The sequence below is a fragment of the Theobroma umbraticum genome, unplaced genomic scaffold (genome assembly GCF_002168275.2).
Source record: "Theobroma umbraticum cultivar Fairchild unplaced genomic scaffold, ASM216827v3 scaffold_30.0, whole genome shotgun sequence".
NCBI lineage: Eukaryota > Viridiplantae > Streptophyta > Magnoliopsida > Malvales > Malvaceae > Theobroma > Theobroma umbraticum.
The window spans coordinates 11,760,358-11,787,181 of record NW_018397254.1 but is presented as its reverse complement, the minus strand read 5'-3'; the positions used below and the strand labels follow the sequence as shown (position 1 = coordinate 11,787,181).

At 34.0% G+C, this 26,824-nt stretch overlaps 3 protein-coding genes across 5 annotated transcripts in view; 1 reads left to right on the top strand and 2 right to left on the bottom strand.

Annotated features, from left to right (window-relative positions):
• The first annotated feature begins 3,702 nt into the window (after positions 1-3,702).
• LOC110426981 (putative ubiquitin-conjugating enzyme E2 38) lies at positions 3,703-8,357 on the top strand. 2 transcript variants are annotated; one of them, XM_021442336.2, is made up of 7 exons: positions 3,703-4,031; positions 5,422-5,559; positions 5,666-6,253; positions 6,334-6,397; positions 6,762-6,901; positions 7,021-7,332; positions 7,796-8,357. In XM_021442336.2, exons 1-7 carry the CDS (start codon positions 3,978-3,980, stop codon positions 8,048-8,050), a joined length of 1,551 nt encoding a protein of 516 aa, XP_021298011.1. In that variant the 5' UTR covers positions 3,703-3,977; the 3' UTR covers positions 8,051-8,357. The 2 variants fall into 2 exon arrangements, with proteins under 2 accessions (XP_021298011.1, XP_021298018.1); XM_021442343.2 differs by lacking the exon at positions 3,703-4,031 and adding an exon at positions 4,751-5,007.
• Positions 8,358-9,344: 987 nt separating this feature from the next.
• LOC110423629 (MLP-like protein 423) lies at positions 9,345-10,495 on the bottom strand. The gene is made up of 2 exons (XM_021437913.1): positions 10,200-10,495; positions 9,345-9,877 (listed from the first exon to the last, which is right to left on the bottom strand). Exons 1-2 carry the CDS (start codon positions 10,369-10,371, stop codon positions 9,594-9,596), a joined length of 456 nt encoding a protein of 151 aa, XP_021293588.1. The 5' UTR covers positions 10,372-10,495; the 3' UTR covers positions 9,345-9,593.
• Positions 10,496-11,742: 1,247 nt separating this feature from the next.
• TPC1 (two-pore channel 1) overlaps positions 11,743-26,824 on the bottom strand; it is a 16,236-nt gene continuing 1,154 nt past the window's right edge. Inside the window, exons 3-23 of one of the 2 annotated variants that reach the window (XM_089782741.1) lie at positions 26,705-26,812; positions 26,045-26,140; positions 25,148-25,278; positions 23,887-23,947; positions 23,552-23,718; positions 22,956-23,061; positions 22,680-22,757; positions 20,817-20,878; positions 20,137-20,209; positions 18,658-18,723; positions 18,427-18,567; positions 17,092-17,149; positions 16,808-16,915; positions 15,791-15,854; positions 15,415-15,583; positions 15,116-15,180; positions 14,801-14,891; positions 13,627-13,713; positions 12,848-12,925; positions 12,203-12,240; positions 11,743-12,090 (exon numbers count right to left, since the gene is read on the bottom strand). In XM_089782741.1, the coding sequence (XP_089638867.1) occupies positions 11,994-12,090; positions 12,203-12,240; positions 12,848-12,925; positions 13,627-13,713; positions 14,801-14,891; positions 15,116-15,180; positions 15,415-15,583; positions 15,791-15,854; positions 16,808-16,915; positions 17,092-17,149; positions 18,427-18,567; positions 18,658-18,723; positions 20,137-20,209; positions 20,817-20,878; positions 22,680-22,757; positions 22,956-23,061; positions 23,552-23,718; positions 23,887-23,947; positions 25,148-25,278; positions 26,045-26,140; positions 26,705-26,812 (1,944 nt within the window). In that variant the 3' untranslated portion in view covers positions 11,743-11,993. Of the gene's footprint in view, positions 12,091-12,202; positions 12,241-12,847; positions 12,926-13,626; positions 13,714-14,800; positions 14,999-15,097; positions 15,181-15,414; positions 15,584-15,790; positions 15,855-16,807; positions 16,916-17,091; positions 17,150-18,426; positions 18,568-18,657; positions 18,724-20,136; positions 20,210-20,816; positions 20,879-22,679; positions 22,758-22,955; positions 23,062-23,551; positions 23,719-23,886; positions 23,948-25,147; positions 25,279-26,044; positions 26,141-26,704; positions 26,813-26,824 lie in introns of those variants that run through there. The other variant, XM_021432284.2, reaches the window with a different exon arrangement.

Sequence of the window (26,824 nt, the reverse complement as noted above, 5' to 3'; positions counted from 1 at the left end):
TTAGTTTATCACCTTCTATGGTTGCCTCTAGTGCAACGAGCTTGTCCTTAAGCCCATGGGTGAACCTAGCTATATAAGAGTGGTGTCACATGACACCACTTAATAGTTAAAAATTTATACTAAGTATATTACTTATCTAGAATTTTACATAGTTAATAACATAAAAAAACCCACTAATTTTTTTATAATTTTATAGAGAGTGGATCAAAAATTCCCAATCAAAGTAGATTTATCAAAAAATAATTTATATACTAATATTTAAATACTAAGAGATAAAATTTTTTTGTAATTTAAGATTTTATTAAAAAAGTCAAAACTTAAATATACCTTTTTTCTCTAAAAATTCAAAAATTACTTTTAAGACCTACAGTGAGACTTCTCTCCTCAATCTTTGGTTGCATTTTTCACTTTTTCAAAACAACTCATCTAGATTTTAATTGTTTAACTGTAAATAATTTTCAACCCAAATCATGTTTTTAAATGATTCATATGTAAATATTTTTTGATTAATTTGATAGTTTGGGACTTGAATGATTTTTCTAATAGAAAATAATATTACATGTCTAATAATAACTTGAGTCTTTTTTTAAAATTTATTTTGTAGATATATGGTTTGATTATTTAATTTTGTATTTAATTTTACGTGGTTTGTGGATGCTTATATTTAGTTTTGATCAATAAATAGAAATTTGTCAAACTGTTAGTTGTTGAATATACTAATGAGAAATGAGTAATAATTTTTAATAGGTTTTTGTATAAATAAGACATGGAAAGATATTTTAAAATATAAGAAATTGTCTCACAAGACTTAAATCCTAGGCAACAACAATATAATTCTACTAATGATGATACTGAATAATCTTTTAAATAAAGTTGTGTTGAATTTGATCTAAGTACTTTCTCGACAGATCTTGAATTGAGAAATTTTTTTTAAAATTATTATTATTATTTTAATTATGACATCACTCAAAAAAATTTTTGAGTTTTCCCTTCCCTAAGCCCCATACCTCATGCCGCAATGACTCGACAAGCTCTTTCAATGCTGCATCTCGATGGTTCAACATCTCCATTGATTTATTAAGGGTTGACTGCAACTCTCCACAAAGCTCATTGCCTTTGGAACTCAACTCCTCCTAGTTGGCCTCGAACTCCTTGAGTATGTCTCTCGTCTCTCTCACGACCATCTCCATTCTGACTACTCGGCCTTCGAGAGTGGATATTATGTCCTTCAACTTACTTCACTTGATTGCACCTCTAGTCTCTTTTTTCTCTTGGGTGGATGCAAACTAGTCTTCTATTAACTAAATTAATGACAACCTCAAGGACGAATTTATCTATTTAGCATAGTAATAATAGTGCACAGCATTTACAAGTTAACATATAGAAAAATAATTTAGCTAGTAAAGTTTGAAGCTCTTTAAAAGCTAACCAAAAAAAGGGGATTAAGAGTTTTTTGAAATAATAAAAAAAAACACCTAGTTTTGTAACATCAAATGAAGATGCCATATTCTTTGTCCCAACTTATCACGTAATAAATAGTGTTTAAACTGAATTTATTATGTATTGTTAATTTTAAAATAATATGAAATTTAAAATCAATTAATAACTGGTGTAAAACCATTTATTGTTAATTTATTCTATTTATATATTTAAAATATCTTTATTTAACAGAATTTAAATTTCTTTTATTATCACTCTAATATTTACTTTATATGTAAGAATAATAGATTTATGATATGATATGAAATTCACGTATGTATGTATAAAAAGGTTATTACAAAAAATTAATCAAGGCAATAACACTTACTTTGATATTATATTAAATTTTAGAATAAATATCTAATTGATAATAAGATAAAGAAGTCCTTATTATATTTATATATTTAAAATAATTAATATGATAAAAAAATTTTATCTATTAATAATAAATTTTAAATTAAATGATAAATATTTTTCATCTATTGTTAATTAATTTCAATTTAAATACTCGTCCATAAAATTTAACAATGAGCTATCTCAATTCTCCATCATGTTGTAGCATTCCGTAGGGTCTACTCTCCACTTGACGCAACTTTGGTACTGAACCAAAACAGATTGTCGGAATGCATAAACCTTTTTTGCCTAACAAGGAGACGTGACTCGAGATATTAATGACAAAATAATGACCCATGACAATTGAATTGAATTGAATGGAAGTTAATTCAATTATTGGGGAATTTTGTCAAACTCGCGTTACTTTATTGCTTTCTTTAAAGGAAAATCTCTTGTCCTTTACTTTATCTCATATTAATAAAAAGGAATAAAATTTAAAATATTAAAAATACAAATGTGAATATTTTTTTACTTTCTTAATTTTTTAAATTTTTTCATATCTAATATACTTTTTTATATAAGTACATCCCCACCTATAAAGTTCATTCAATACAAATACATTTTCATTTAGTAAGTTCATGCTTTCTATATGTATTTATTTTTTTTATTTATGTAAATTTATTTTTTTTCATTTAAAGTTTATAAATAAAGACGGTGTAGTTAATGGTAGATACACTTAAACAAGTAATAAAATAGAATAATTTTTTTATTTTTATAATTGTTCTTTCTAATTATATTTTATGATAGAAAATTAAATTTTATATTCACAAAAATTAGATTTTATAAACAACATATCTTTTAAGCTCTAAAAATATTAAAGACCATGATCAAAATTATGTTACTTTATATATTGTTTAAACAGGCCTTTTAAAAGATTTGAAAATACGAAATTTCAAAAAAAAAAGCAAAAAAAAAAACATTAAGAGTTCTCTTCTTTTGTTCAAGTGTTTAAACACAAAGAGAAAATAGAATTATGAAAAATAGCAAATAAATGTTTGATGGTCATGACACTCTTTATCACTTGGAATAGCCTACTTGATAAACTACAATACTAAGTAGTTGTTCTCATTATTATGTTTTTAATGTTTCTATCTATTAATAGGAATATCGTATATGATGTAGTGAGGTTATTAAAATTGCTATTAGATAAAGTATGGTGATCATTGTAGAGTTAAAATTTTAAATTTATAAAGACGAAAATAATATTTTTAATATTTATAAAAATACAATTTTAAAAAAATAAAAATAAAATTAAAAATTTTAAAAAACTTATACAATTTGTAAATTTTGGAGGGCCGAGCCCTTACGAACACCCCGAGGCGATGGTGAATTTTAGCGGTAATACCCATGAAAAATTATATTTAAAAAAAACCCAAACGATAATCCTTCTGGTTAACAAAACAAGCAGCCCTAGGATTTGGCAAAACCAGAAGTCAAAAGAGCAGGGCTCCACCATCAAGATCTACGGTTGTGATGAACTCGATAGGGGCAGGGTACATGTAAGTCATGGTCGCATCTAAACGTTTTTGAAAGAAACCCCAAAAAGTACAAAACAGAAACACGAGGGGTAGTTCCGATATTCCCAGTCTCCTCCCTAGGCAGGGTCCCCCACATGTTAACCCCACCTTTGGTTTAGGACTTGCAGAAACAAATAATAGATCGACACGTGCAAAATTACGATGGTCGGGGCCGCGTACTAGCCTGTCTCAATGCTTCCCTTCATGCGAACGATGGGAGTGTTACCCAATAGGGCGCGCAATTAGCTGCCCTCTTTCCCTCTCCAAAATAAAATGTAAATTAAAATAATAATTAATAAAAAACAACTAAAACCACTCTTCCAAAGTCCAAACACTATTCTTTCCTCTATAAAATCGCCTTTGCACGGGAAAAAGGAAACCGAGAAAGTTTCGGATTTTCGATTTCATTCAAAAACAAAAGAATTTATTATATTTTATGAATGGCATGTCTTAGAGTAATTGAAATTCAAATGGAAAAGAAAATAATTGTAAACAGAATCACGTACGAATTCTCGCTCTAACTTTTTATTTGTCTCTCTCTCTCTCTAGAAAATTGGTTCCCTTATATAAGTTGGATCAGTCTTTTTTATGGATCTTCGTGTAGACGAGACTTCGATCTCCAAGCGACTCAAACCAACCCAGGTTTTTATTCTTTTCTTATTAAAGAAACTTCTGATTTTTCTTTTGGAAAATAAGATTATTGCGCGTACTCTACCGGTTAATTAAGAGAGTGTTTGAGTGGATGCAGTTGGTTTTTGTTGTACTTTTGATCAATGATCATTTCATTTGATTGACGGATTTTTTTTTTATCGTAATTCCGTGTTTTTGTTTTTCTCTGCCTCTTTTAGTAAATTAGCTTCACATGCAATTCTTTGATTATTATTAGTATATTATTATGTTGATTTTTGTTTAAAGTCTTTGTTTGGTTGCTTGGAAAATGCTTTCCACGAGAAAAAGTCGAGGTCTTACTGATGGTTCAATAGGATATTTGTTGGTAAAAAAAAAAAAACCAGAATAAGTATCATCCTAGAAAATAAAGGTTTCTACTTTTCTTTCGAATTCCTTTTTGTGGCCAGGCAGGGCCTTAGGCTAAAATTGGTTTATTTTGATTTGCCAAATTCTTTTTAATTTTCATTTGTTTGTTTTGTGCTTTCTCTTTGGTGCAAAGTCTCATTGTACCCATGTATTATTTATGTATTTATCTAGTATCTTTAATCATGGGGCTTTTTTTCTTTCGAGAAGCGGATAAAAGGAGGGTTAGTTGGTTTTTTTTTTTTTTTTTTTTTGGGGTGGGTGGGTTGGGTGGTGGTGTGTGGTGGGAGAAGAGAAGAGGGTGGAGAACGCCCTTGGTTCGAAGCCAGGACTTGAGCCGGTTACACCCATGCCGTGCGCAGTTGGCACTGGTTATTTCGATACAATGGAATTAGGACCTTTAACTTAAAAGAATAAGAAATCAAAATATAACAGTTTAAGTGCATCGTTTTGAAGCATAAGCAGTTTAGGGGATCGTAATTTCCTTTCTTTGAATTTATAGTGTTTTCTTGATTTTTAGTACCAAAAGAGACTGAAGTAAGGAGTTTGATACTTCTTGTGCGTAAGTCTAGTATGTCATAAACAGGTTTGTAACTCATGTTTTAAATAAGCAGGCATCACTTGTTTTTCTTTTACTGTTGTCCTCTGCAGCATTTGAATATTTCTGAGTGAATATTTGGTTTCGTTGTGCATTGGAAGGAATATCTATTGATTAATTGAATCTTAATATTATTCTAAAGTGGTAGTCCATTCGGCAGTTAGCCTTAATTTTTTTGTATAATTCTTTCTCTTTTCTCTTCCTCTTCTTACAGAACCATATACGAACAACTAGAGCATCTCCAAAACTTGAATGCATACATGAATAGCATAATCTCACGTCACTGTTATGCTTCCCATTTTTATGTTATTGTCTTTGAATCCTTAGGATGTGTAACTCTTAAGTTTTTACTGATATTTTTATAGTTGGACTATATGCTTAGAAAACGATCTTGTTGTTTAGATTCTTCTTTGTGATGCAATGGATATTGGACAAGTTGAAGATCCAACAACTGTTTTGATTGGTTCTGAGAAAGCTGGCGTGGATAGTAAGGGAAAGACTAAAATATGCTATGACAAGAAGTGGGACGACCATGTGAAGGTATGTGGTTACAATATTAGAAAGCAATTGCATGCTACCTTAGTGCAGCTTCTTACTTATCCATCATCAAGTGGTCTTTACTGGAATTACTTTCTGCTTTTTTCAGGATGCTTCAGCCAGTGATCAGGGAAATTCTGTTAGTGTTGCAGGGTCTGAGGATAGTAACAATCCTCTTAAGAGTTCTACCTCAGGATCAATCAACTCAAATAATCTCAATAGTTCTAACTCTGATATTTCATATCATGATGATGACAACGATTGTGATGAGGACTGTGATGACTATGCTGATGATGTTTCTGATTATGGTGACAATGATGATTTCTTATATGAAGATGATTATTCGATTATGCAATCCCATTTTGATCATGTGGATCTCCCTCCTGGGGTAGAGGCTTCAATTCCCTGGTTGAAAGACCCTACTCCAATTGTAAATGTGCCATCTGGTCTGGGTGAGTCAACTGGCCCTGGTCCTGCTGAAAGCGTGAAGTCAACAACATCAAATTTAGCTGGTAGCAAAGTGAAGTCAGCTTCTACCAGTACTTCAATAGTCTCAAGAGAGTCAGGATCTGATCAGAAAGAAGAAGGAAATGAAGAACATGATGTTATGCAAACGTTTCAAAGTTTTAAACATTTTGATGTTGTGGATGATTTCTCAGACCATCATTACAGCAATTTAACCTTATCAGGAGAGAAGGTGAGGGTGCATCTTGTTTATCTGTTATGCCAAATTTGTCAGTATTCATATAATATGGGTTTTCCTCTTTTTCTTGATAGCAACCAAAGGAGTGGGCGAAGCGAATTCAAGATGAGTGGAAAATTTTGGAGAAAGACTTACCAGGTGAGTTCTGATTTATGAATATGTTTTCTGAATATGGTGCCATCTGATACTAACTGATAAGGAAACAAGTATATTAGGTCTCCTTTTTGGCCATGAAATTATTTTTATCTAGTGTTAACCACTGTCATGGCTAAACTATGTGCACGTTTTTCAGCTGAGTAACATCTCTAAAGTTATGCATACTAAACTGCTGTAGGACAGCAGCACTGATTTCCGATTTTTGCAGCTTCTTATTATTCCCTTCCCTTCTAAAAATGCATTCTACAGTGATTACAAAAACATGAAAATCACTGCTTTTTGCTTCTTATCACCAGACATTATTTTGTTTGAATGATTCATGTTCCCTCCCTTTGTTCTTTGACAGACACAATATACGTGAGAGTTTATGAAGCCAGGATGGATCTTTTAAGGGCTGTCATTATAGGACCTTCTGGTACTCCTTACCATGATGGCCTTTTTGTATTTGATTGTTTCTTCCCTCCAAAATACCCCAGTGAGCCGCCGGTATGAGCATGTGTGCGTGTGTTTGTGTGTTTCCCTAAAATGTCCATATTTATATTAGATTATTATAAAGGGTAAACTTATTTTACTGTATTTAATGGAGATTGGGAATTTCTTATTAGATGGTTTATTACTACTCTGGTGGCCTCCGGTTAAATCCAAATTTGTACAACTGTGGTAAAGTATGCCTAAGCCTTTTGGGCACCTGGCATGGTCAGCAGACTGAGATGTGGGTTCCAGGGCAATCAACCATGCTACAAGTTTTGGTTTCCATACAAGCTCTGATTCTGAATGATAGACCCTTCTTTAATGAGCCTGGGTATGAAACTTCGTATGTAGGGGATGAAGGTGACCGGAGGTCCAGGAAGTACAATGAGGATGTGTTTGTTCTATCCTTGAAGACAATGATTTACACACTAAGAAGACCGCCGAAGGTATCTTTGCTTATCTAGTTTATCAGTTTTTCTTTTCTCTTTTCCTTTTGTGAAGTTTGTTTTTCTACCTAACCTGCCCAAATATATGATTACCACAACAATCTGTTATCATGTTTATCTTGGATTCTCGTTATTCCTTTTCATGGAGTTTGTTTATACTGATGATAGACCTCTTTGTTTCAAACATATTTTGATTTCTAATCTGTATTGCCATTTGCCATTGAGCACAACTGAGACAATAATTGGCCTGCTGGCATGGTCTCAGTCTTCTGTCAGGCATGTTTGCCAAATATGATAGTTTTCTTATCATTTTGGTGTTCATCGCACTTCAAGGTTTTACTACTATGCTTAATTATAAGAACAGATTCATATATTTCTGCAGATATTGTGACTAATGGGGGCAAAATGTTCTGTAAAATTTGCATTTTACCTCTTGATCTAATCAGTCGTGTTTTCTCTGCAGCATTTTGAGGCCTTTGTTGCTGGTCATTTTCGCAAGTGTGCACGTGATATTATGGTGGCATGCCAAGCATATAAAGAGGGTGCTAAGGTAGGGTCTGTTGTGGTTAAAGACGGCGTTCCAGATCCTGATAAAATCGAAAAGGGTAGCTCAGAGGATTTTAAAGGAACTATGCAAAAGATGATTAATTTAGTGGTTAAGGAGTTTGTGAAAAATGGGTCAACAGACTGTGAGCAGTTTCAGGCTTCCAGAAGCTGATACCATTTGGAGTTGGTTAGATATAAAACGTAGGATGGGATTGTTAAGCCATTATGGAAGCTAATGTAGAGCGGTTTGTCTTCCAAATGCTTTGGTGAATGCAAAATTTTGATGAACTTGGTTACATTATTGCATAGTTTTTAAACAGTATATAATGTTGGGGCTTATATGGAGGTTTAACCTTATTTTGGAAGGGCTCGGAATGATTAAATGAGTCTACATGTATGTTTCTTTCTTATTCTATAGTCTTTTCAGTCAACATGCACAGGTAAATTAAATGTTGATAAAAGCATAAGCATTTGTATTATCTCCAATCTTACCTCACTCAGGTCATTTTGGATTCAAATAATTTGAGTTTGACATCACTTATTTGGGTTTGGATTATTTTAGATTTCAGTTGATTTTTTTTTTTTTTTGAAGTCAAAATGAGTTGGATCTGGATGGATTATTCAAATTCGAATTATTTTGAGTAATTATGTAGATTATTCGGATCTGAGTTACGTAGGTCGAATTCGGGTTTGGGCAGGTCTGGTAGGTTTCTCGAGTCCAGTCAGCCTTGCCTTGGTGGCTCCACTCTTGGGCCTTGCCGGTTGATCGTGGGCGAAATTTGTTACTGAAAAAGGTCATCAACAGTGAACACCTAACTAGAACCAGTTTCAAGCTTTAAACACAAGAAACCTGACTTTGTCGATCGTATACGTTTCCAGTGGCAACGAAAATGGTGTGTAGTTGAGGTTCAATAATAAATAATGCAATCCAGTTATTCGGAGGCATAATCACAAAGGCAAGGTCAAAAATGAAATATCAGAGTGTTCACATAAATCTGGCTTATATATAATAACAGAAAGTGCAGGCGCCATTGGACGATATTGTCAACATCAAAAATCAACTTGCTTTACAAGATTCCTCCATGTCCATGAAGCCTTCATATGATTCCCTTCCCTTCTCTTTTCGTTTTTTTGGCTTCATTTTCAATACTTATTACTTTAGAGGAGGAATATAACCCGAAGGTCAAAGCAGTAATGAAAGAGGCATCCCTGGTATTCCCTCATCCACTACCTTTATGCCTCTTCTTTGCCATTTGAAATAAACGAGTTGATTCAGTCTCCCTCAGTTTAGTCCTCGTGTGTTTGCTTAAGCCCCCACTAAGCCTACCTTTCTTTTGTGATGTGTTAAAGGATACTTTAAATTGGAATAAACAGAGATAAAACACTGATAATTTATAATACACAATTACTAGAAGAAAGGCTCAACGAATTTTGAGTAAACAGGATGATCACAAATTAACATTGCTAGAAAAACTTTTGTACTGACATGGATAGTAACCGAAAGACTCCATTACCAAATAGTGAAGACATGCTTATTCTTATAGATAACTTCATTGATAATACTAGTACAATTTCATGTCTAATCATTTTATAATACAAAGAGTGCGCTCAACTTAGGTGATATGTTCCAGCTAATTTCACACGCATATATATATATATAGAGGCATATATACTATAGACACAGGTGAGAGGAAAGAATCCTGATATTGATAGAGCTAGTAGCTTAGCTGAAAGTTGTCGAACGACTTGAGAAATCCAAGGGCAGCATCCCTGGCCTTCTCAGGTGGAGGGGTTGCGGGTGCCCGTGGCTCAAACTCTGCCTCCCATTCAGCGATGCACTTGTGGTTTTCTTTTCCTTCCACAGGAATGAATGAGAAAGTAACCCTGTAAGGATCATACATCTCCTTTAAGTCTCCTCCAATGACCTGGTAAGTGACCGACCGTCCCATTTCCACCTTTTCTATCTTCTCCATTGATTCTTTCACATAATCGAATACAGCTGCATATATGACGAGATACAATAAGTAGGCTACGATTTTCAAGAGTACCCTTCAATTATATTCGTAGTGAGACAACATGTATTTTCTATGACTGACGATATTACGCAAAAATAGTTTGCATAATTCCGAAGAAGTTGAAGTCTTTTCGTAAACCCTAAAACTTGGTAAGCTAACAATATCAAAAGCACGTCTCAATGGTTACAGATTTGTTCGACAACATGTATACTTGGGCTTGATGTCAATTAATTCCAGAGAGAAGAAAGGATTCCATATACCAATTCACGAAAACAATTAACTGAGATAGGGACATGTAAGGGTTACCGGGACCAAGCTTGAAAAGCCTTAGGCTTCCAGGGCCACCATCTCCTTGTATGTACTCAGCCCCAGACAGCATTTCAGGGTTGATTTTGCTAATGATTTCATTGTTTCTGTACATTTCCCATGCTTTCTCGGCTGGGATGTTGAGCACCACTTCTCCTTTCATCATCTTCATCTTCCTCAATCTCTCTCTCTCTCTTTAAATTTGTTTTTGTGAGTACGGGGAGACTCATGTAAGGACAAACATTTTATAGACAATCTGCCCAGGTGGAGATTAGTTTAATAATACGACAATGCAATAAAACCCACGTAATGCTCCTCTCTCTCTCTCTCTCTTCTCTCTTATAATGCCTCTATATGTAAGTAGTAATATTTTAGGGAAAGATTAGCATGCCTATAAATTGACTCCTACATGGGTGTAGCCATATTGGCGTTAATGCCTAAAATTCCTCTCTATTGTCCTTATACAAATGTTATGAAAAAAAGAATTCATTAAAAAAAAAAAAAAAAACAAACAACAAAGACTTAAGGAAGAATTCAACTAAGCATCTCTTCGTTTTGCCCATATATAAGACGGAATGGCGATTAACGTCACGGGCCTTGAGCTTTACTAATTCCCAAGATACGAGAATTCATGAATTGGAAATGTAACTAGAATTAATAAGGATAAGTGGCCCTACCCACTTTGTTCCCCATCCCATACAGCAAGGGAAGAGCCCCTGACCAAGCCGAAGCCTCATTTATTCGTATCATGTCAGTCCTTATCTCCATGAATATAAAACAACTACTTCACTAAGGAATTATTCCCTTGGCATTTAGTTATAATCCTCAGAAACAGATATGGAATACTGACACAGTATATCACTGGAATTATGAAACTCTGTAAACCCCCCACAGCCTTGGCCCTGAGGGTGCTGCCCCTTCAAATCGTTCATGGTGTTCTTACTTTTTCTCTATTCAGAATTTTGTTTCCTTCTTTGTTTTTCACTCAACGATGAAGGAAAAAGGAATAGAAGGAACCCTGATTGCCACACCAGATTCTAAAACATTAGTAGTTTGTTGGTGGTTTATAAATAGCAAAGCAGTTGGTTTGACGTTTTTGGACTCTAATTCAGATGAGAACTCTTTGTTACAATTGTCATCAATTGAATTTTCGTTAGGATGCTCAATATACTATCATAATGTGGAGTCGAAGGGCACCTTATATATTGTATTGACCAATGATATGGTATGGGTCAAAACTCATCGTCCTTTTCATTAAATCTTTCCATCTCTTTTTTGTTCTTCAGGGTTTCGAATATGGGGATGGGAGGGGAGGGGGAGGGGAGAAATTATATTCGAAAGTGACAAAAGAAGGCACAATTTCATTTCAAATATTAGGGTAGGGCCTTTTAAATACAAAACCATCCAACAAGAATCTAATTATTACCCTTTTAAAAGCATCAATCACATACTCACGATAGGCAGCCAGGTTAAGACACAACCCTGCACCAATCTAGGTATCATCATCTTTTTCTTTTTTGCCCTAGACAACCAGATCTGGTACAAATCCTACCCAACACAAATATATATAACAACTCCACAGCAGAACCAGAAAACCAAGTTACAAGGATAATGATTTTCGAATGCAGCTTGGCTGTACATTGATCAATTACTCACCGAGTTGGAACACTTCCAAACATGACATGCTGGTGCACCTACAAATTACACAAGCCAAATAAATAATGGACCAGAAACAAAGGGTTTATTTATTTGTCTAAAAGAAATCACTTACCAGAAGAAGAAATGAGATCCAAACTATGGAGTGGAGGAGGGCGAGGACTGGCCCTTGTCCAGCTCCGCACTCAACATGTGATGTAGTAGAATATCAATTCTTTGACTACGAGTCTTCGTGCTGCACCATACCAGGATAAAAGAAAATCAAAATGCAACATATACTTAACACTGAGAAACTGGAATGTATGTAAATGATAACTTGTAGAAATATCGAGACAGCGAATACAGACCCAACAAGTCTTCTTCGATATTTTCCTGATCCAGCATCCTGAAAATGTGAATAAGGACAATCAAATTTCGATCTTTTAGATGGAGATATTAACTAGTGAGAAATCTAATGTGTTGGATAACCGCCATGGTAATAAGGATGACAATGGATACAGGCATACATCATTATAAAAATGAGATTAACTCTTCTGACTAGATCAATTTGTCGATAAACCATTGTTAAGCAGACCCTCATGTTAACCTCAAACACTACGATGCTGAAGAATAGTGTAATGACAAAATGCAACTACTTCCTTCAAAGCTAATCATGCACTTGTTACAGCTCGTGCAAATGGTCAGAGGTTTTTGAAATTGGAAAAGGCAACTCAAGACTCAGTTGCAGTTGGAGTAATAAACAACTCAACAGCCATATGCTGCCCCCAAATTATTTTATTTTTTACATAAGAATCAGAATCACCCCTCTACAGATCTTGGTCCAACCGGTCCATATTGTGGTAATAACTCTTTAACAATATGAGAACTTTTAAGTAAAACCCAGTCATAGAGAGTGCACAATAGAACCCGAAAACTAATCAGGAGGAATCCAACTTTTGCAATACGTTTGTAGAATTATTGATTCAATAAAAGAGTTTATAATATGTACAAACCTTGTCATCTTCTTCACAATTCCCTGACGTCTCAAGATCCATTTCAGCAAAGAATGCCTCCAAGACAAAAGCGACAACCTGAATTCACATTGGAAAAAATTATAAGGTTGTTTCTTTTGTAAATGACTAGAAAGTACCTCAGAAACATGAATTGTAGAACAGTTTAATTAAGAGAACAGGGAAACAAGCATAGCAGCAAATCTCACTAAAATCTCAAGTAAGAGATCCTTCAAATACTGAAGAAATTTGTATACGATGATCATCAAGCAACCAGACACATTAAGTTCCGGGTCATTGTACAAAGGCTGCAGCCTATGAGCATAATCAACAAACTCTTAAATTTACTCTTATTTCTTAGTTTATATGCTCTTGTTAGGTAATGCTCAAATAAATTAATTTAACATAAAGTATATGTAAAGGTTTTTTGTTTAACTTGTGGAACTAAAAGACACAGGGTCAATCAACTTGCTCCCTCTACTCCCATCTTTGTTCTTTTTCTTTCCTATTACCCTTTCACATAGAAGCTCTTTAAAATTGCCAAGTCAGAAAATGCCAGAACAAAAGATATAAACTGCAAATATAAGCAGACCCTATATGACTGAGAAGCACCCAAGTATTTGTATATATATGAATACAAACAAATATACATGATAAACATACATATGAAGAAACATTCTGAAAAGAGCATAAAGATAGATGTGGAAGACATTCACATATACAAAAGTAAATGTGTCTGCTATGTACAAAAGACAAGGTGAAGATTAAATATTGAGACTCACCAAATTCAAAAGTAACAATACAGTAATTAGGTAGAAGCTGATAAAATATACAAGGGTCCACGAAGTTCCAGTTAATTCTTTGTAGCTCTGCATCAGAAATTTAAAAAAATAAAAATCAATGGCTCCAAGAATGGGCATATCATTGGAGCAGAGTATGAAGAAAGAAAGAAAAGAACAGACAAGAATGAGCAAAATTCTATAAAATGGAACTTGTTCAAAAGAATGCTATGCATGACCAAGCTAAAATTTGCTAAGACTTTGACCAAAAAATACTTCCATGATGTTATTGTTGGATGCAATAATTTGAAATATACTACATAGGATTTAAAGAATACTTGCTGAGAAAAGAGTATTCATGTCAGATGTAACAATACACAAGAAGTCTATAAATTTATCCCTACAAGACATTCCCCTCTCTAGGAAAAAAATAAAAAAAAAGCAACAGCTGTTTTGCAATATTGCTCAGGTATACTATTTACTCAGTACGAGTGAAGAGCATTTATTAATGGTTTTTATTTATTAGAATTACACTTTCTTTTCTAGTGTAAAACTACTTATGGAACTGTTTTGGAACAAGAATGGATCCAGAAATTTTTGTTGGGACAATAAGAGATCAAATCAATGTGATCTAGCATTGTATGTATCTATTTTTTAAGAACAGCCCACATTGGCATGGACCATATATATTAAATCTGCACCTCGTTTGTGTCAGTGAGAACATAGCTTATCAATCAAACAAGTCCAAAATTATAGCTGTTATTTAGACTTATAAAAGATGATGCACCAGTTTTTCAAATAAATGTTGGATACTTTGCATAGAGATAATATGGATTAACTATTGAGTCCAAAAACTGCAATGTTACACCAAGATCAGTTCCTAAATTGCTATTATTTGAATAGGTATGAATTCCAATACCTTTTAAAATAACCCATTGCCAGATCTAATTTAAAGAATATACTAAGCTCTTCTGCCGCAAGCGGGTTAAACTAGAGGCCTAGAAGTTCACAATCAGCAGTGACAGATATATCCAAAAAGAAAGAGGGTAATTATATCCTAATCCACCGTTTAAACATATGTGAAGATGATATATAGATGTTCCTCTACATGTCCTATACAGCAGAAGTGTGTGAAGAAAACAACAAAATGAAGAAAGTCTTGGCATCGAAGCAATACCTGCATCCAGGCTTGCCAATTTCCCATAACTAGCAAGTTAAAAAGTGTCACCATTCCATTTGGGTAATCATTAAAATTGAAAAGCAAATAGCTGATTTTGTCAAGGAAAGTCAATGAATGTTAACATATTGTTTAAAACTTGCAATTGCAGTTATAACTTAATATACCTCTGAAATCAAAATGCCAAACTTTCAAATCCTGTAAATAGTCAAAATTTTCCTCTGAGATATGTAGCCATTGAAAGATTAAATACAAATTCGAATAAAGTTCCTAAAGGCATATACGAAAGGTTCGTACATATGATAAAAAGGATACTCATCATCACTGAGATCTGTTCCATCTAGATTGGAATTCCCAGCATTGACGATCCCACCAAAGATCTAGACAGAAAAATGATAATAATTTTCATTAGTAACATAAGCAGAAAATTGATTAGACTGAATAATAATCCCCAGTTCAGACAACCATCAAATCTAGAATTCTAGACAAATGAAACCAATTTCTTTAGGATAAAATGTTCATGGACCACTCCAGATTGTTTGATAAATGGTGGCAACTTTAACTTACTAAAGGCAGGCAGGCAGATTAAAACAGAATTTACATATCTTAAGTACCTGTACACCAAGTGAGCAATAGATGCATAGGACACAAAATATGGTCCCAAGATATGGCATTAAACTTGGTATGAGGGTTAAGAATGTGGCAACAAAAGCTCGGTAACTTCGAACATGCATCAGGAGCCTTATCAATCTTAGCATTCTGGCAAGAAGAAGGTAGCGAATCCTGTTGACAAGAATGGGAAGCAAATGGGGATATGTGAAAACATATACTAAAGAAGGAAAAGGACATCCAAATTTAGCAACATTCAGTTGAATTCATTTATAATATAAGTAGAGAGCATCTATTTACAGGAAAATGAGGTGTGGTGTGAGCAAAACTTAAACATGATCCATAGAATGCACGAAGGTTGAAATATTAAGTTGTCCTTACCATTCTCCATTTGAAAAAAAATCCAGTCCATCAGGAGTTGCAAAAGTTATAGTTTCTCCTATAACTGCAAGCACAATTTTTGTTTTTTTTTTTCAGAAATAAAATGAAATTGAACAGCCTATTAAGGAATAAGAATTTCCTTTCACACATAAAACTCACAGAATAAAGAAACAGTGGATATAACCCACTGCAGAAATAAAAGTTTTTCTTTCAAGCCGAATGGACAACATTGTGAATGCAAACTTTCTAGACGTGCCACATGCCATTTGCTTATATCCCTAGGGGCAAATAAACTCAAAAGAACAATATATTATCTTATTGCAACATTGAAAGAAAATTTTGCATATAAAATCTTCAAACACCTAATTGTTGCGCATTATTGCCTCAAAGTACGCTTAACAGCATGGTCATTCCCCAACTTGCAATCTACTTTGTTTCAAATTTATACAGAAGTTCAATTCAGTGGAGAAGCACGTATTCCAGCAGTATATTTCTTCATGTTTTTATCATAACCAAAATCATTTCATGCTTGCAATATTTATAGGTTACCTACAAAATTTTTTGGGCGTTTAATATTTACAAGATTAGAATAACATCAATAAAAGGTTGTTTTATTGAAGGGTAATGCAAAAGGAAAAATTTTTCTGAGTATTTTCAAATATAAAAACCACTAAAGAACAAACAATAGGCCATTTGCTTTTGCAGTCACCTAGTTAACTCTAGAATAGGAAGTAACTAAAAAGATTTGCTTGATGCAGTCTGTTTAATTTCTAAAAGTATTGGCAATTGAAACCTTTCCGCCTTCGGTTGGACCGCTTACGTCATTAAGTGATCAATCAATATTTGAACATGAAAGACACAAAATAATTGCTGAAATTTGCTTTTCCAAAGAAACTAATTCTAAGTAGTGTGCTGTTCAATTATTATTAAAATTTCAAACAAAATGAAAACAAATTTGGTTGCTTTTACTTTAGTAGACATAAGGTGAAAAACCAAGGATGTATCTCGAGTAGTTACCTATTATCCATGTGATGAGAAAATCAAAGCGATTCTGCCCATCCCTCCAATAATTTTCAAATCCATAGGCGTATACTTTCAGTACCATTTCCAGTACATATATCCACCCTGTCAGCCAATAAGCAACTCATTAACCACCATGAGATAGTAACCATGTAGCATACATCAAAAAATAACAAACATTAAATAAATAATGCAAATTTATGAAGTTAAAATTTTCAGTAAGTAAAATCAGGCAGTTATACGAGCTTAAAAATCATGTACATGCATTAGCAAGTACTTACCAAAGACAAACTCAACCTCCTGCCACACCTTCTGACCAGAGTTGTTTTCAATATCAAGCTGCAGGAAAATTTAGATCACAAAAGTTAGTCCAGGACAGCAAGTTTTAAATTTTGGAAATTCGTACCCTAGAAATCAAATAATCTGAAACAAAAATCTGGAAAACATTCACTCCACTTAGCAATCCATCCAACACATAAAAGGACAATGGTAGAAGCAGATCAAGAAGGTCTTCTTTTGATTCATTAGCCAATAATGGGTTAGTTCGGGACTACAAGTTTTAAATTTTGGAAATATGTATCCAAGAAATCAAATAATCTGAAACGAAAAACAAGAAAATGTTCACTCCACTTAGCAATTCATCAAACGCATAAAAAGAAAATGGTAGAAGCAGATCAGGAAGGTCTTCTTTTGATTCATTAGCCAGTACTGGGCTAGTTCTTTGAAGACCAGCCTTTATATAAACACACTTCTACCTGAACAGCTACTGATTTGCAGCAGAAAAAAAAGGGATTAGCAAAATTGATGCACATAACAGTAATCTTGGATGCACAAGCATCTGTCTCTCCATAGGCATTAGACCACAAAAGACTCTAATTTAATTTTAAGCTACCTTATTTATTTCTTCTTAGTTTCATATTGGATGAAGGTGGGAACCGTAAGTCCATGCCAGAAAGAGCAGGAAACAGTGTCAAAGTTGAGAATCACATGGCTGGGCTCTAGAGGGTAGTAATAAAGCAATATATGGAGGGCTTTTGTAATCATTCTTATTTCATTTTGCTAGGGAGCCAGTCAACAAACAAGAATATTATACACACACACACACACACATTCATACATACATTTAATTTGGAATGTTATCTAGTATTCCAAGTAGTTTCTTCTTACTTTAAGTGCATGGCATGCCTCCTTGAGAAATGGAGTAATTAATGAACAAAATTTAATCATATTGCAAGGAAAGAAAATTTTAAACAATTTCTGATGGGGTACTGATCCAGATGCCTTTTTCAGTTTACCCTATGTCATTATATGCTTCAAAACAACTCATGGGTGACCCCCTAACTGTGGGCATGAGAACAGGCTAGAAGCCAATCACCACACACCAGAGGGAAAGTTCTACAAAGTTTCCAAACTCTTTAATTTGAAATATAAATTAATTTTACTCCAAAGTGCAAGAACTTGGAAGCAATGTAGTCTACAACTAACAACATCAGCAGATAGATGCAAATATATTTGTTTTGTTAAATCATTAATGAGGAAATAACTGAAGCATCTTAGGCTTTTAAAGCAAATTAACTCTTACATGTTCATCTAAATGAATTGTGTTCAAGGCATACCGTTGTCTCAATAATAACTGCACACAGATTCAGTATGAGAATGAAGGATACTATGTATCCAAATATGGGGTTCCGAACAAAAGCTTTCAAATTTTCAGAGAAAGGTGAACGGTAGATTGGAAATCTGTCAAGCAAAGAAGGCTGCAAAACACATATAGATTCCGCTGTCATAAATATCTCATCATTTATAATGAAAATGCTTTGAGAAGGTTACTAGGAAACTGGACTTACAGAATCCTCCTTTTGGAATCTTAGACCAATGGCGTTGCAAAGGTCAGTAAATTCATCCAAGTTGATCTACAGATGGAAAAACATCAAATCCAGCAATAATTACATTAAATGTAGTATAAAGAAGTGATATTGTACAAACAGGCAATATGATGACCAGAAGAGAGATTAAAGACAGAGCGAACACACATGAAAATATTGAAAACAACAAATAAATAATTTCAAACATTAAATACCACCATAGACTCAATTTGCTCAATAATCTGAAGAAATATATTGAAAGCTCCTCCAAAGATTCCCATACAATTTCCTATCATATCAACACAGTGAGAAAGTCGTTGCATGATCATTGTCTGAGACTTTACAACTGAACAGTTCAATCTATCTACAAGGAAGCCCATTGCTTAAAGCACAGGACCTGGTAAACAACAACAATTCAAGATTACCGCTATGATCCTTCAAGCCCCTTTGATGCCCCCAATATCTCGCAATTTTCTTTGGCTTCAACAAGCTGCTTCAGTTTATGAATTCTAACTGGAACTAAATTCTTAATGAAGATTTGGAAAAGCATGGCCCCTGGAAGGTGCAAGATGTTATTAAGGGGACTAATCTAGAACCTATGTTTATTGCGCATCAACCATGTGTCAGGCTTTTCCCTTCCGAATGAACCAACTTCAGTAAACATAAGCAGCTGCATGCATGTTCACATCCTATATATTATTCTTTCCATCTATGCAGAAGATTTTACAGGCATTTATTCAATCATTTATTGATGAACCCAAATGAGTAAAACAATCCTATTTTCACCCTTCCCTCCAACATCTAGGTTATCATCCTGTACAGCTTCTGTCCCACAAACTTGGACACAACTACAAAAGATTCCAACACTGACCAGCATCACGACTTCCAGCTCATAGACCCAGGCAAATAGCTGCACATCCAGATAGCATTCCTCCTTTGAGTTAACACTGAGTTACCTTTTGGCCAACAAAAAAGCACGGGACCAAATCTAGTGAGGATATTAGCTCAGGCATCTGGTCCCCTCCCATTCGAACAACCTGTTTAGCATGACTTAGGCAAGGCTCTTTTTATACCCTTTATTCAGGAAAAACTATTCATTTCTTCTTGATAAGTAGAACTTTTATGAACGGTTACAGAGACAAACTTCCAGTATTCCCTAGAAGGTTATTCTGCCAGATAAGGAAAATAAAAGCTTCTGGTTTTCAATGAAAGAAACACTATAACCATTCCATTTGCTCCAATTAGGCAACATCACAAACACCCTTTAGCCCCCCTTTTCTCATAAGGGTTAGAAAATATTAGTCATTGAAAATTCTTTGGTTATTATAGTCAATGATCTCAATAAGTAAAATCTCTTCTTCTACAAAGTTGACCTTAACTGCATGCACTGACACACACCAAAAGGAAAAAAATGATCACTGGAATTTAAATCAAACCAAAATGGGGAAGTAAAAGGTATACCTTGAAGTCATGACTATCATCCAGCTCATCAAATATTAACTCAAATTCTTCCCTTGATATTTTTGGCAAAGTCCTACATAAGATAATTAGAAGGCATACTTTAGCATGCACAAAATCAACAAAACAACCTATAAACAAGTGGTTTGAAAAGTCAATACAATACAGGAACCTTAATACAGTAAGCTGCTTATGACCATCTCAAGACATAAGGACTACATCCTCATGAATTGACTGCATCTTTATGATTTTTCTTTCATTAATTGCACCAAATATTTATCAATATGAGATAAAAAATGCAAAGAGAAAACTAGCTAATGTTTCACAATCAGACAGGAGATTCAATTTCTTCAGGTTCAGAATGCTTTGATTCCACCTCAGTCATTTACCAATGTCCTAAAAAGAGTTAACAAGATAACACAAGACAACTGGATAATATGCTAATATATACAAAAAAAAAAATCCTCTTATTTGAGATAGTTATTACTTCCTGCATGCTTTCTTCATTCTCTTAGACCATACCCAAAAAGTCAAAACCAGAAATAACTCAAACCCAACTGAACCTGTCAAATTTCCACCTCTAAATATCCTATTGGAGAACAGAGTAAACATCTGTATCAATGCAAGAGATAAGAAGGCATTTGCTCCTAAAAACATGTTAAAGATGGTGATGTGATTAGTACCTGTACTTGTTCAGTTCTTCAAACAGATGAATGCATTGCTCCTTGTTGAGGAACCCAACTTTCTGTGCATAGAATAGGAAACCTCATATAACATTCAAAAAACTTAAACCAAATCAACAACACCATACATTAAGCCTTTATTTGCAATGTGGGTTTGGCTACATCAATCATATTACAATGTTACAACATGGCGATACCATTTTATATGTAGACAAATCACTCAAAGAGAAGATGACATTGTATTGTGAAGGAGTAATGCTACTTGTCCAATATTTTTGTCCCAACTTTTTATCCACCTAATGAGGCAAAATTTATTGGGTAAATCCAAGAATTGGATCTTCCACTTCATGGGTAAGTCAACCTATTCATAAATAAAATATTTGAAGTTAAACCTGTAAAAGGAGTTCTTGTGATAGGAAGAGGAAGTGTTGCAAACAAGTAAGGGATGTCACGGAGGTGGCGGAGAGGAAGATCGGAGCAATTCTTGAAGTATTGAGTGTTGTGGCAGGTGGAAGCGAACAAGAAAAAAATTTGTAGACAATGTATAAAAGGACTAGAGAAAGAGCTTTGACTGAGAATAAGGTAGTTTTGAAAAGTGAAAGTCCCATGAATGAGTTGTGAAGGCTCTATATAGAGTGCCAAAAGTGATGGTTACAAGAAAAGACTTTAATGCACGTAATGAATGATATTATTAAAGAGAGTTTTAATGTTTGCTAACCGTTACTAAAAGTTAATATCAAGTAAAGCTTAGAAACCCATTAGATGACTGTTGAAGTAATTAGGTACAATAAGACTTATTCTCGAGTAGAAGCTAATAAAGATGAGCTGTATGTAAACAGATACAATAGAAGAAGCTGTACGTGAACAGGTACAAGAGAACAAGGAAAAAGAGAGAAACACTTGTATTTTAGGAAAAGCTTAAGAGAAAGACCTCTTAACTACCTCCACATTTAGGCCATCAAGTCAAACTCTCCAGTACATCTCAATATGAAAGTAACCCATGAATCTTGCCACTTATTCCGAGTTACTTTCACTGTTATTCGTGTGAAGTGGTTATTCTGTGCGAAGTAGTTTTAGTTGTATTAGTTGTTCTACGTGAAGTATAGCTTTACTTGTAATAGTTGTTCTCATTATTTTCTATATAATGTTAAGAGATAAAATAATTCTTTAGAGAATAGGTATTAACCAAAATCGACTATCTAAAAAACCAATTCATTATTGCCATATCAAATGGGATACAAATATTTTCCTAATTGTAAAGTCTCTCCAAACATAAAGATGAAACAAAATAATCAAACCACCGGTAGCAACTCAAGAACATAAAAACTCTCTTTATCTCAAATTTACATAAATAATTCAAACATCAGAAACCACGATGAATTCTGCAAAAAGAAACATGATGGATTGATGGTAGTAATCAATTTTGTACCTTTGAGATGCTTAGTCACTAGAACTGTCCTCATCCTATCCTTTCTCATCTTACTTTATCCATCTATTCTCTAATAGAGTGCTTAGACAATATCATAAGACTCTCTCTCACTTCTTTATTTATCTTACTTCTCAGCTACCCATCTCCTCTTTACTTTTTACCACCTACACCAACATATAATCATATACTACTAATTATAACGAACTTTTAAAAAAGATCCAACTTAATAAATCCTACATACATGACTTTGCAAAACTCTCCATATCCGGATCACAACATGAGCTATGACTAATACAGAGATGAAGTTTTGCATGACTTACACATGCAAAGATTTCTAACAACCATATCTTGTATACAGAGGTAGCAGTGTTCAAAATTAGAGCAGTTTAGCATGTCAAAAGGATACTTGACCAGCAAGTGAATAATGCACTTACATAATCATCAATGAGATCAAAGGCTTTACACAACATAGTTCTTCTTGTTCGATCCATCTCAGAGACTTGTTTTGCAAGCTACAAGAAAAGGAGATTTAAGCGTATATGTTTTCTTTTTTCCTTTTTTTCCTGAAGTAACAATAGTTGCTAGCAAGATTCAAATAATAACTGATCATACATCCGCAACCAAAATTAAAAGGAATACTACATATTAAGTTGCATCTTTTCCAGTCTTCACAGTTATCATAGCAAAAGTAAGATGAATGCACAGCATACCTCACTTTTGAAGCTGTCATATACAACAGCAAGGATTAAATTTGTGACAAAGTAAACCCCAATCAGGACATAGAGGACGAAAAAAAGGCAATACCAACGCGAAGCCCTGTAGCCAAAAGATTGAAAGATTTTGCAAATCAAAGGATTTCCAAAAGGAAAATAAAGTGTAACGTGATCCAAGTATAGATCAGAGGAAGGAAAACATCCTTCTTTGAAAATGCTAATTTGCCTATCATTATTCAGAAAATGTATAAATAAAGCTAAAAAGTTACACCAAATGAGTTTATCTTCACAAATGCCAAAAGAAAAATGATAGGGCATTGCATAGAAGGATCATTTTGATAAAAAAAAAAAAACACAAGCAAGCAACCTAGCTTTTCATACACAATAATACTAAAAAGGAGAACAAGCTGGCACTCAAAAAAGAGTGTGTAAAGTTTTATGATATGTTTACACATTTAAATTTCGTTTCTATAGGGGTAAAAAAACACCATCCAACCATTTTTTTTTTTTTACAGCAAAGAAAGAAACCTCCAACCAGAGTACACTAAATTTATGACCATAGAATCAGATCGGCATTTAACTCCAAAACTTACTTGTAAGCAGGTATCCATACATCTGGGTTGTTGGATGTGGTGAATAAAACAAACATCTGATACAACGTGGTACCATATGAGGTAAATACCAATTTACCCTCTTGTGTATCTTCAAACATGACATATGCTACCCAACTGGCAAAAAGAAGAAATAGCAGCCACAAAGCCTGCAGTAGAAGTAGATGAGACAGCTATTAGTGCATGCTAGGAAAAAGGTAAGCCGTATATACTTATGACCAACGAATTCAACCAGATCATAAGGCAAACACATATTGTTTAAAATTAAATTACAGCAGGCATGGATACTGGTATGGTGCTAAAAGAAGTATACAAACCAAGACATTCAAGTATGTTTTGATCATTCCAGCCAAAATGAGGATGCTTGTTCGTAATTCCCTAAGTAAAAACAAAGTGGAAAAAAAAAACATTAAATGAATGAAGCTGAAATCACTACAAGCAACAGTCACATCTTCCTTCAAACATGGATATTCAAAAATGGTCAGTAATATATGTAAACCTCAAAATAAAAATGTGATTTTCAATGACGATTTATAGAATAATGTTTAATAGGTTACTCGTATGTCACAAAGATAATCTCTGACAACATTGATGAATCAAGTTCAATTATGGGCATAAAATTCTACAAATAACTAATTCATGCCACCCCAAGCAGATCAAATTTTCCTCAACCAAGCCAAAAATTATCAAACCATTTTTCTGCTATGCTTTCTGTAGGAGAAAATGAAGCAGAGATGCATAAAAAAGGGAAAGGAACTTTTTTGTCCCCACCACTTTATTTTCACCTTATGCATCAAAACAGTGGCAATAAAAATGAATTTAAAATTCTCATCTTTTACCATGTTTCCTGATGACCCAATTATGGAAAAATATACTAGAGAGAAACACCTATGTACATGATAGTGCCGAACCAAAATGATTTTCAAGTAAAGAATGCCATCAGCCAAAAAGGAGACATTTTTCCTTTTAAACTTGTTCCTGAAAAAGGATTAACAAGGAGAGGTGGCCCATCCATAACCTCCTCACAAACCAATGAAGTTTTCTTAAAAGACAGTAGGAGATGTCCTCGTCAAATTTCTAAAACCTAATACATCTGATTCTACATAAGTACATGCTGTGCACTATCTCATGGCAGCACCAGGCAGTTGGTGATGTATAAAATCATTCTTTCTTCCAGATTAAATGTTGCAATCAAAGATTGATAGACATTTTTGTCTGCTGCAAACCTGAGAAGCACAGAGACACCATAGATTTCCCACAATTCACTATTTAAAATCATACTCAAATTCTCTATGATTTTCTGTAGATCCATATGATACGATCAGATGAATTAGTGGAGAAAATGATGGCAAAAAAAAAAAGAAGTGGAAAGAGCAAAAGTTGTTCCAATTTATGTTTTGTGATGCATAAATGCAAAGCATACATCTGTGAAGCCAAATGCATGCATTCAGGAGACTAAATTTCAATTCTGGACATGGCACGAACAAACAGATGTCTGTAAGACATATAAAATACATGCATACACATTTAGAAAAGGATTTCAAAGAAATAGAAAGTATGGACTTTGTCACTCACTACCTAATGTTGAGGATGAAAATAATAACTCTGACATATGGCGCAACCCTCAATGGAAGAGATGTCAAGGCTACCGGAGACAAATAGAGAGCATAAACCAGTAAATCTGTCACCAATATTAAGAGGGAAATGACCTGGAAATTGAACCAAAACATGCACTGTTAGGCTACATCATAAGAAAGCAGGGGAGCATTGTAACATTAAATCGTGAAAAGATAACTAGGTGGCTCATATCATGGGAAACTAAGATAGTAAACTCTATTCATAGAATTCCAGAAACAAAAGATACAGCTTTAGGCCTTTTTGAAAGACAATAATATAAAGGTTACAGCAAACTGTGTGAAAAGCCAATATTAAATCATCAAGCAAAGATCAGTGACTAGCATCATACGTAAGAAGCAGTTACTTGCAAATTGTTTAATTATGGTGATAAAAGAATAGAAGACCACAATTTTTTGTTTAAACTATAAGACTTAAACTGCATTGTTTAGGTTTGAAGCAATAAAATCTATCCAAAGTCCATTCGCTTGAAAGGCACTGACATACTTATTTGGATTGCTAATGGAAATAGGTGACAGAGTTCAACAGAGCATAAACATTAGACTTAGGCTTTGTTGTCAGATGATACCCATGTCTAACACTATTTGGAGTATCATACATTAATACCCAAGTCCATTTGAGGTGTCCAAAACAGGTTTAACATGGATAGATAATGCAAATTGAAGAATCTTAGTAACATAGTTTTGGGAAGGTATTCTTGCCAATGTTTCTAACTTCTACCTTTTTTCCTTACATTCAAGAAATCCATACATCAAAGAATTTTCATTTTTATCAAAATGCAAAACGGGAGAGAGAGAGAGACTAGGGATATGTATCCAAAAAAGAATCTTGCTCAAGTACCTTTAACTGATTAAGAGGGCGTTTCCAATAGATATGGGACCCTTCATAGAAAATAGGGAAAAAAGTATGTATCATGAGGAGAAGGAGAGTCACAACCTGCATAAGAATACAGAAATCAAAGCATAAAAGCATTAGTTTGTGAATTTAATTATCAAGGAACAGAAGTTAAATTGCTAATTCCTGAAAGTCACTATTTTTCATTTTTACACCAAAAAGCAAACAGCTATGCAGTGACTTGAGTATTCCCAATAGAAGGCACCTGCCCTCATGGTACCCTTTGGTTTTCGCCCTCTAGTAATGCTAAAAAAAAATGGGTCTACTTATGATGCACATAACCAAAGCCAGCAAGGAAAAAAAGCATTTATAAATAATAATAAGATAATTTTTCCAAATACTACTAAATGCAAAGTTCATATATATATATATATAAAAGAAGACCCAAGAAAAATAAATTAAGTTGTAGTTAAGTTATAACCATACGGTCAAAACTCAAGTCCTTTCTTAACTGCTTTCTCTATTTGTTTTTTTGGTACTTGAGGTTCACTTTAACATGAATCAAAATCCTGAGTGATGCAATAGGATAGCACAAGTATAACAGCCCTGTTTTTTGGTAATAAACTTGAGAATTGCATAAAAAAAAATCTACCTATATTGCCATACCTCATAAATAAGAGACTCTGTGGAAGTCAAGTAAGGCAACTGCCCAAGAAAAAAGTATTCCCTATCACTGCAAGAATATGAACTACTCCTTAAACACCACAAAGGCTTCTGCAAAGAGCC

Bases quoted from the DNA above. Each gene is read 5' to 3' on its own strand.
- LOC110426981 (XM_021442336.2), top strand. From the start codon at position 3,978: ATGGATCTTCGTGTAGACGAGACTTCGATCTCCAAGCGACTCAAACCA. The intron at 4,032-5,421 runs GTTTTTATTCTT...CTTGTTGTTTAG, and splicing joins AGCGACTCAAACCAACCCAG to ATTCTTCTTTGTGATGCAAT. The intron at 5,560-5,665 runs GTATGTGGTTAC...TGCTTTTTTCAG, and splicing joins AGTGGGACGACCATGTGAAG to GATGCTTCAGCCAGTGATCA.
- LOC110423629 (XM_021437913.1), bottom strand. From the start codon at position 10,371: ATGAAGATGATGAAAGGAGAAGTGGTGCTCAACATCCCAGCCGAGAAA. The intron at 9,878-10,199 runs GTAACCCTTACA...TCATATATGCAG, and splicing joins GCTTTTCAAGCTTGGTCCCG to CTGTATTCGATTATGTGAAA.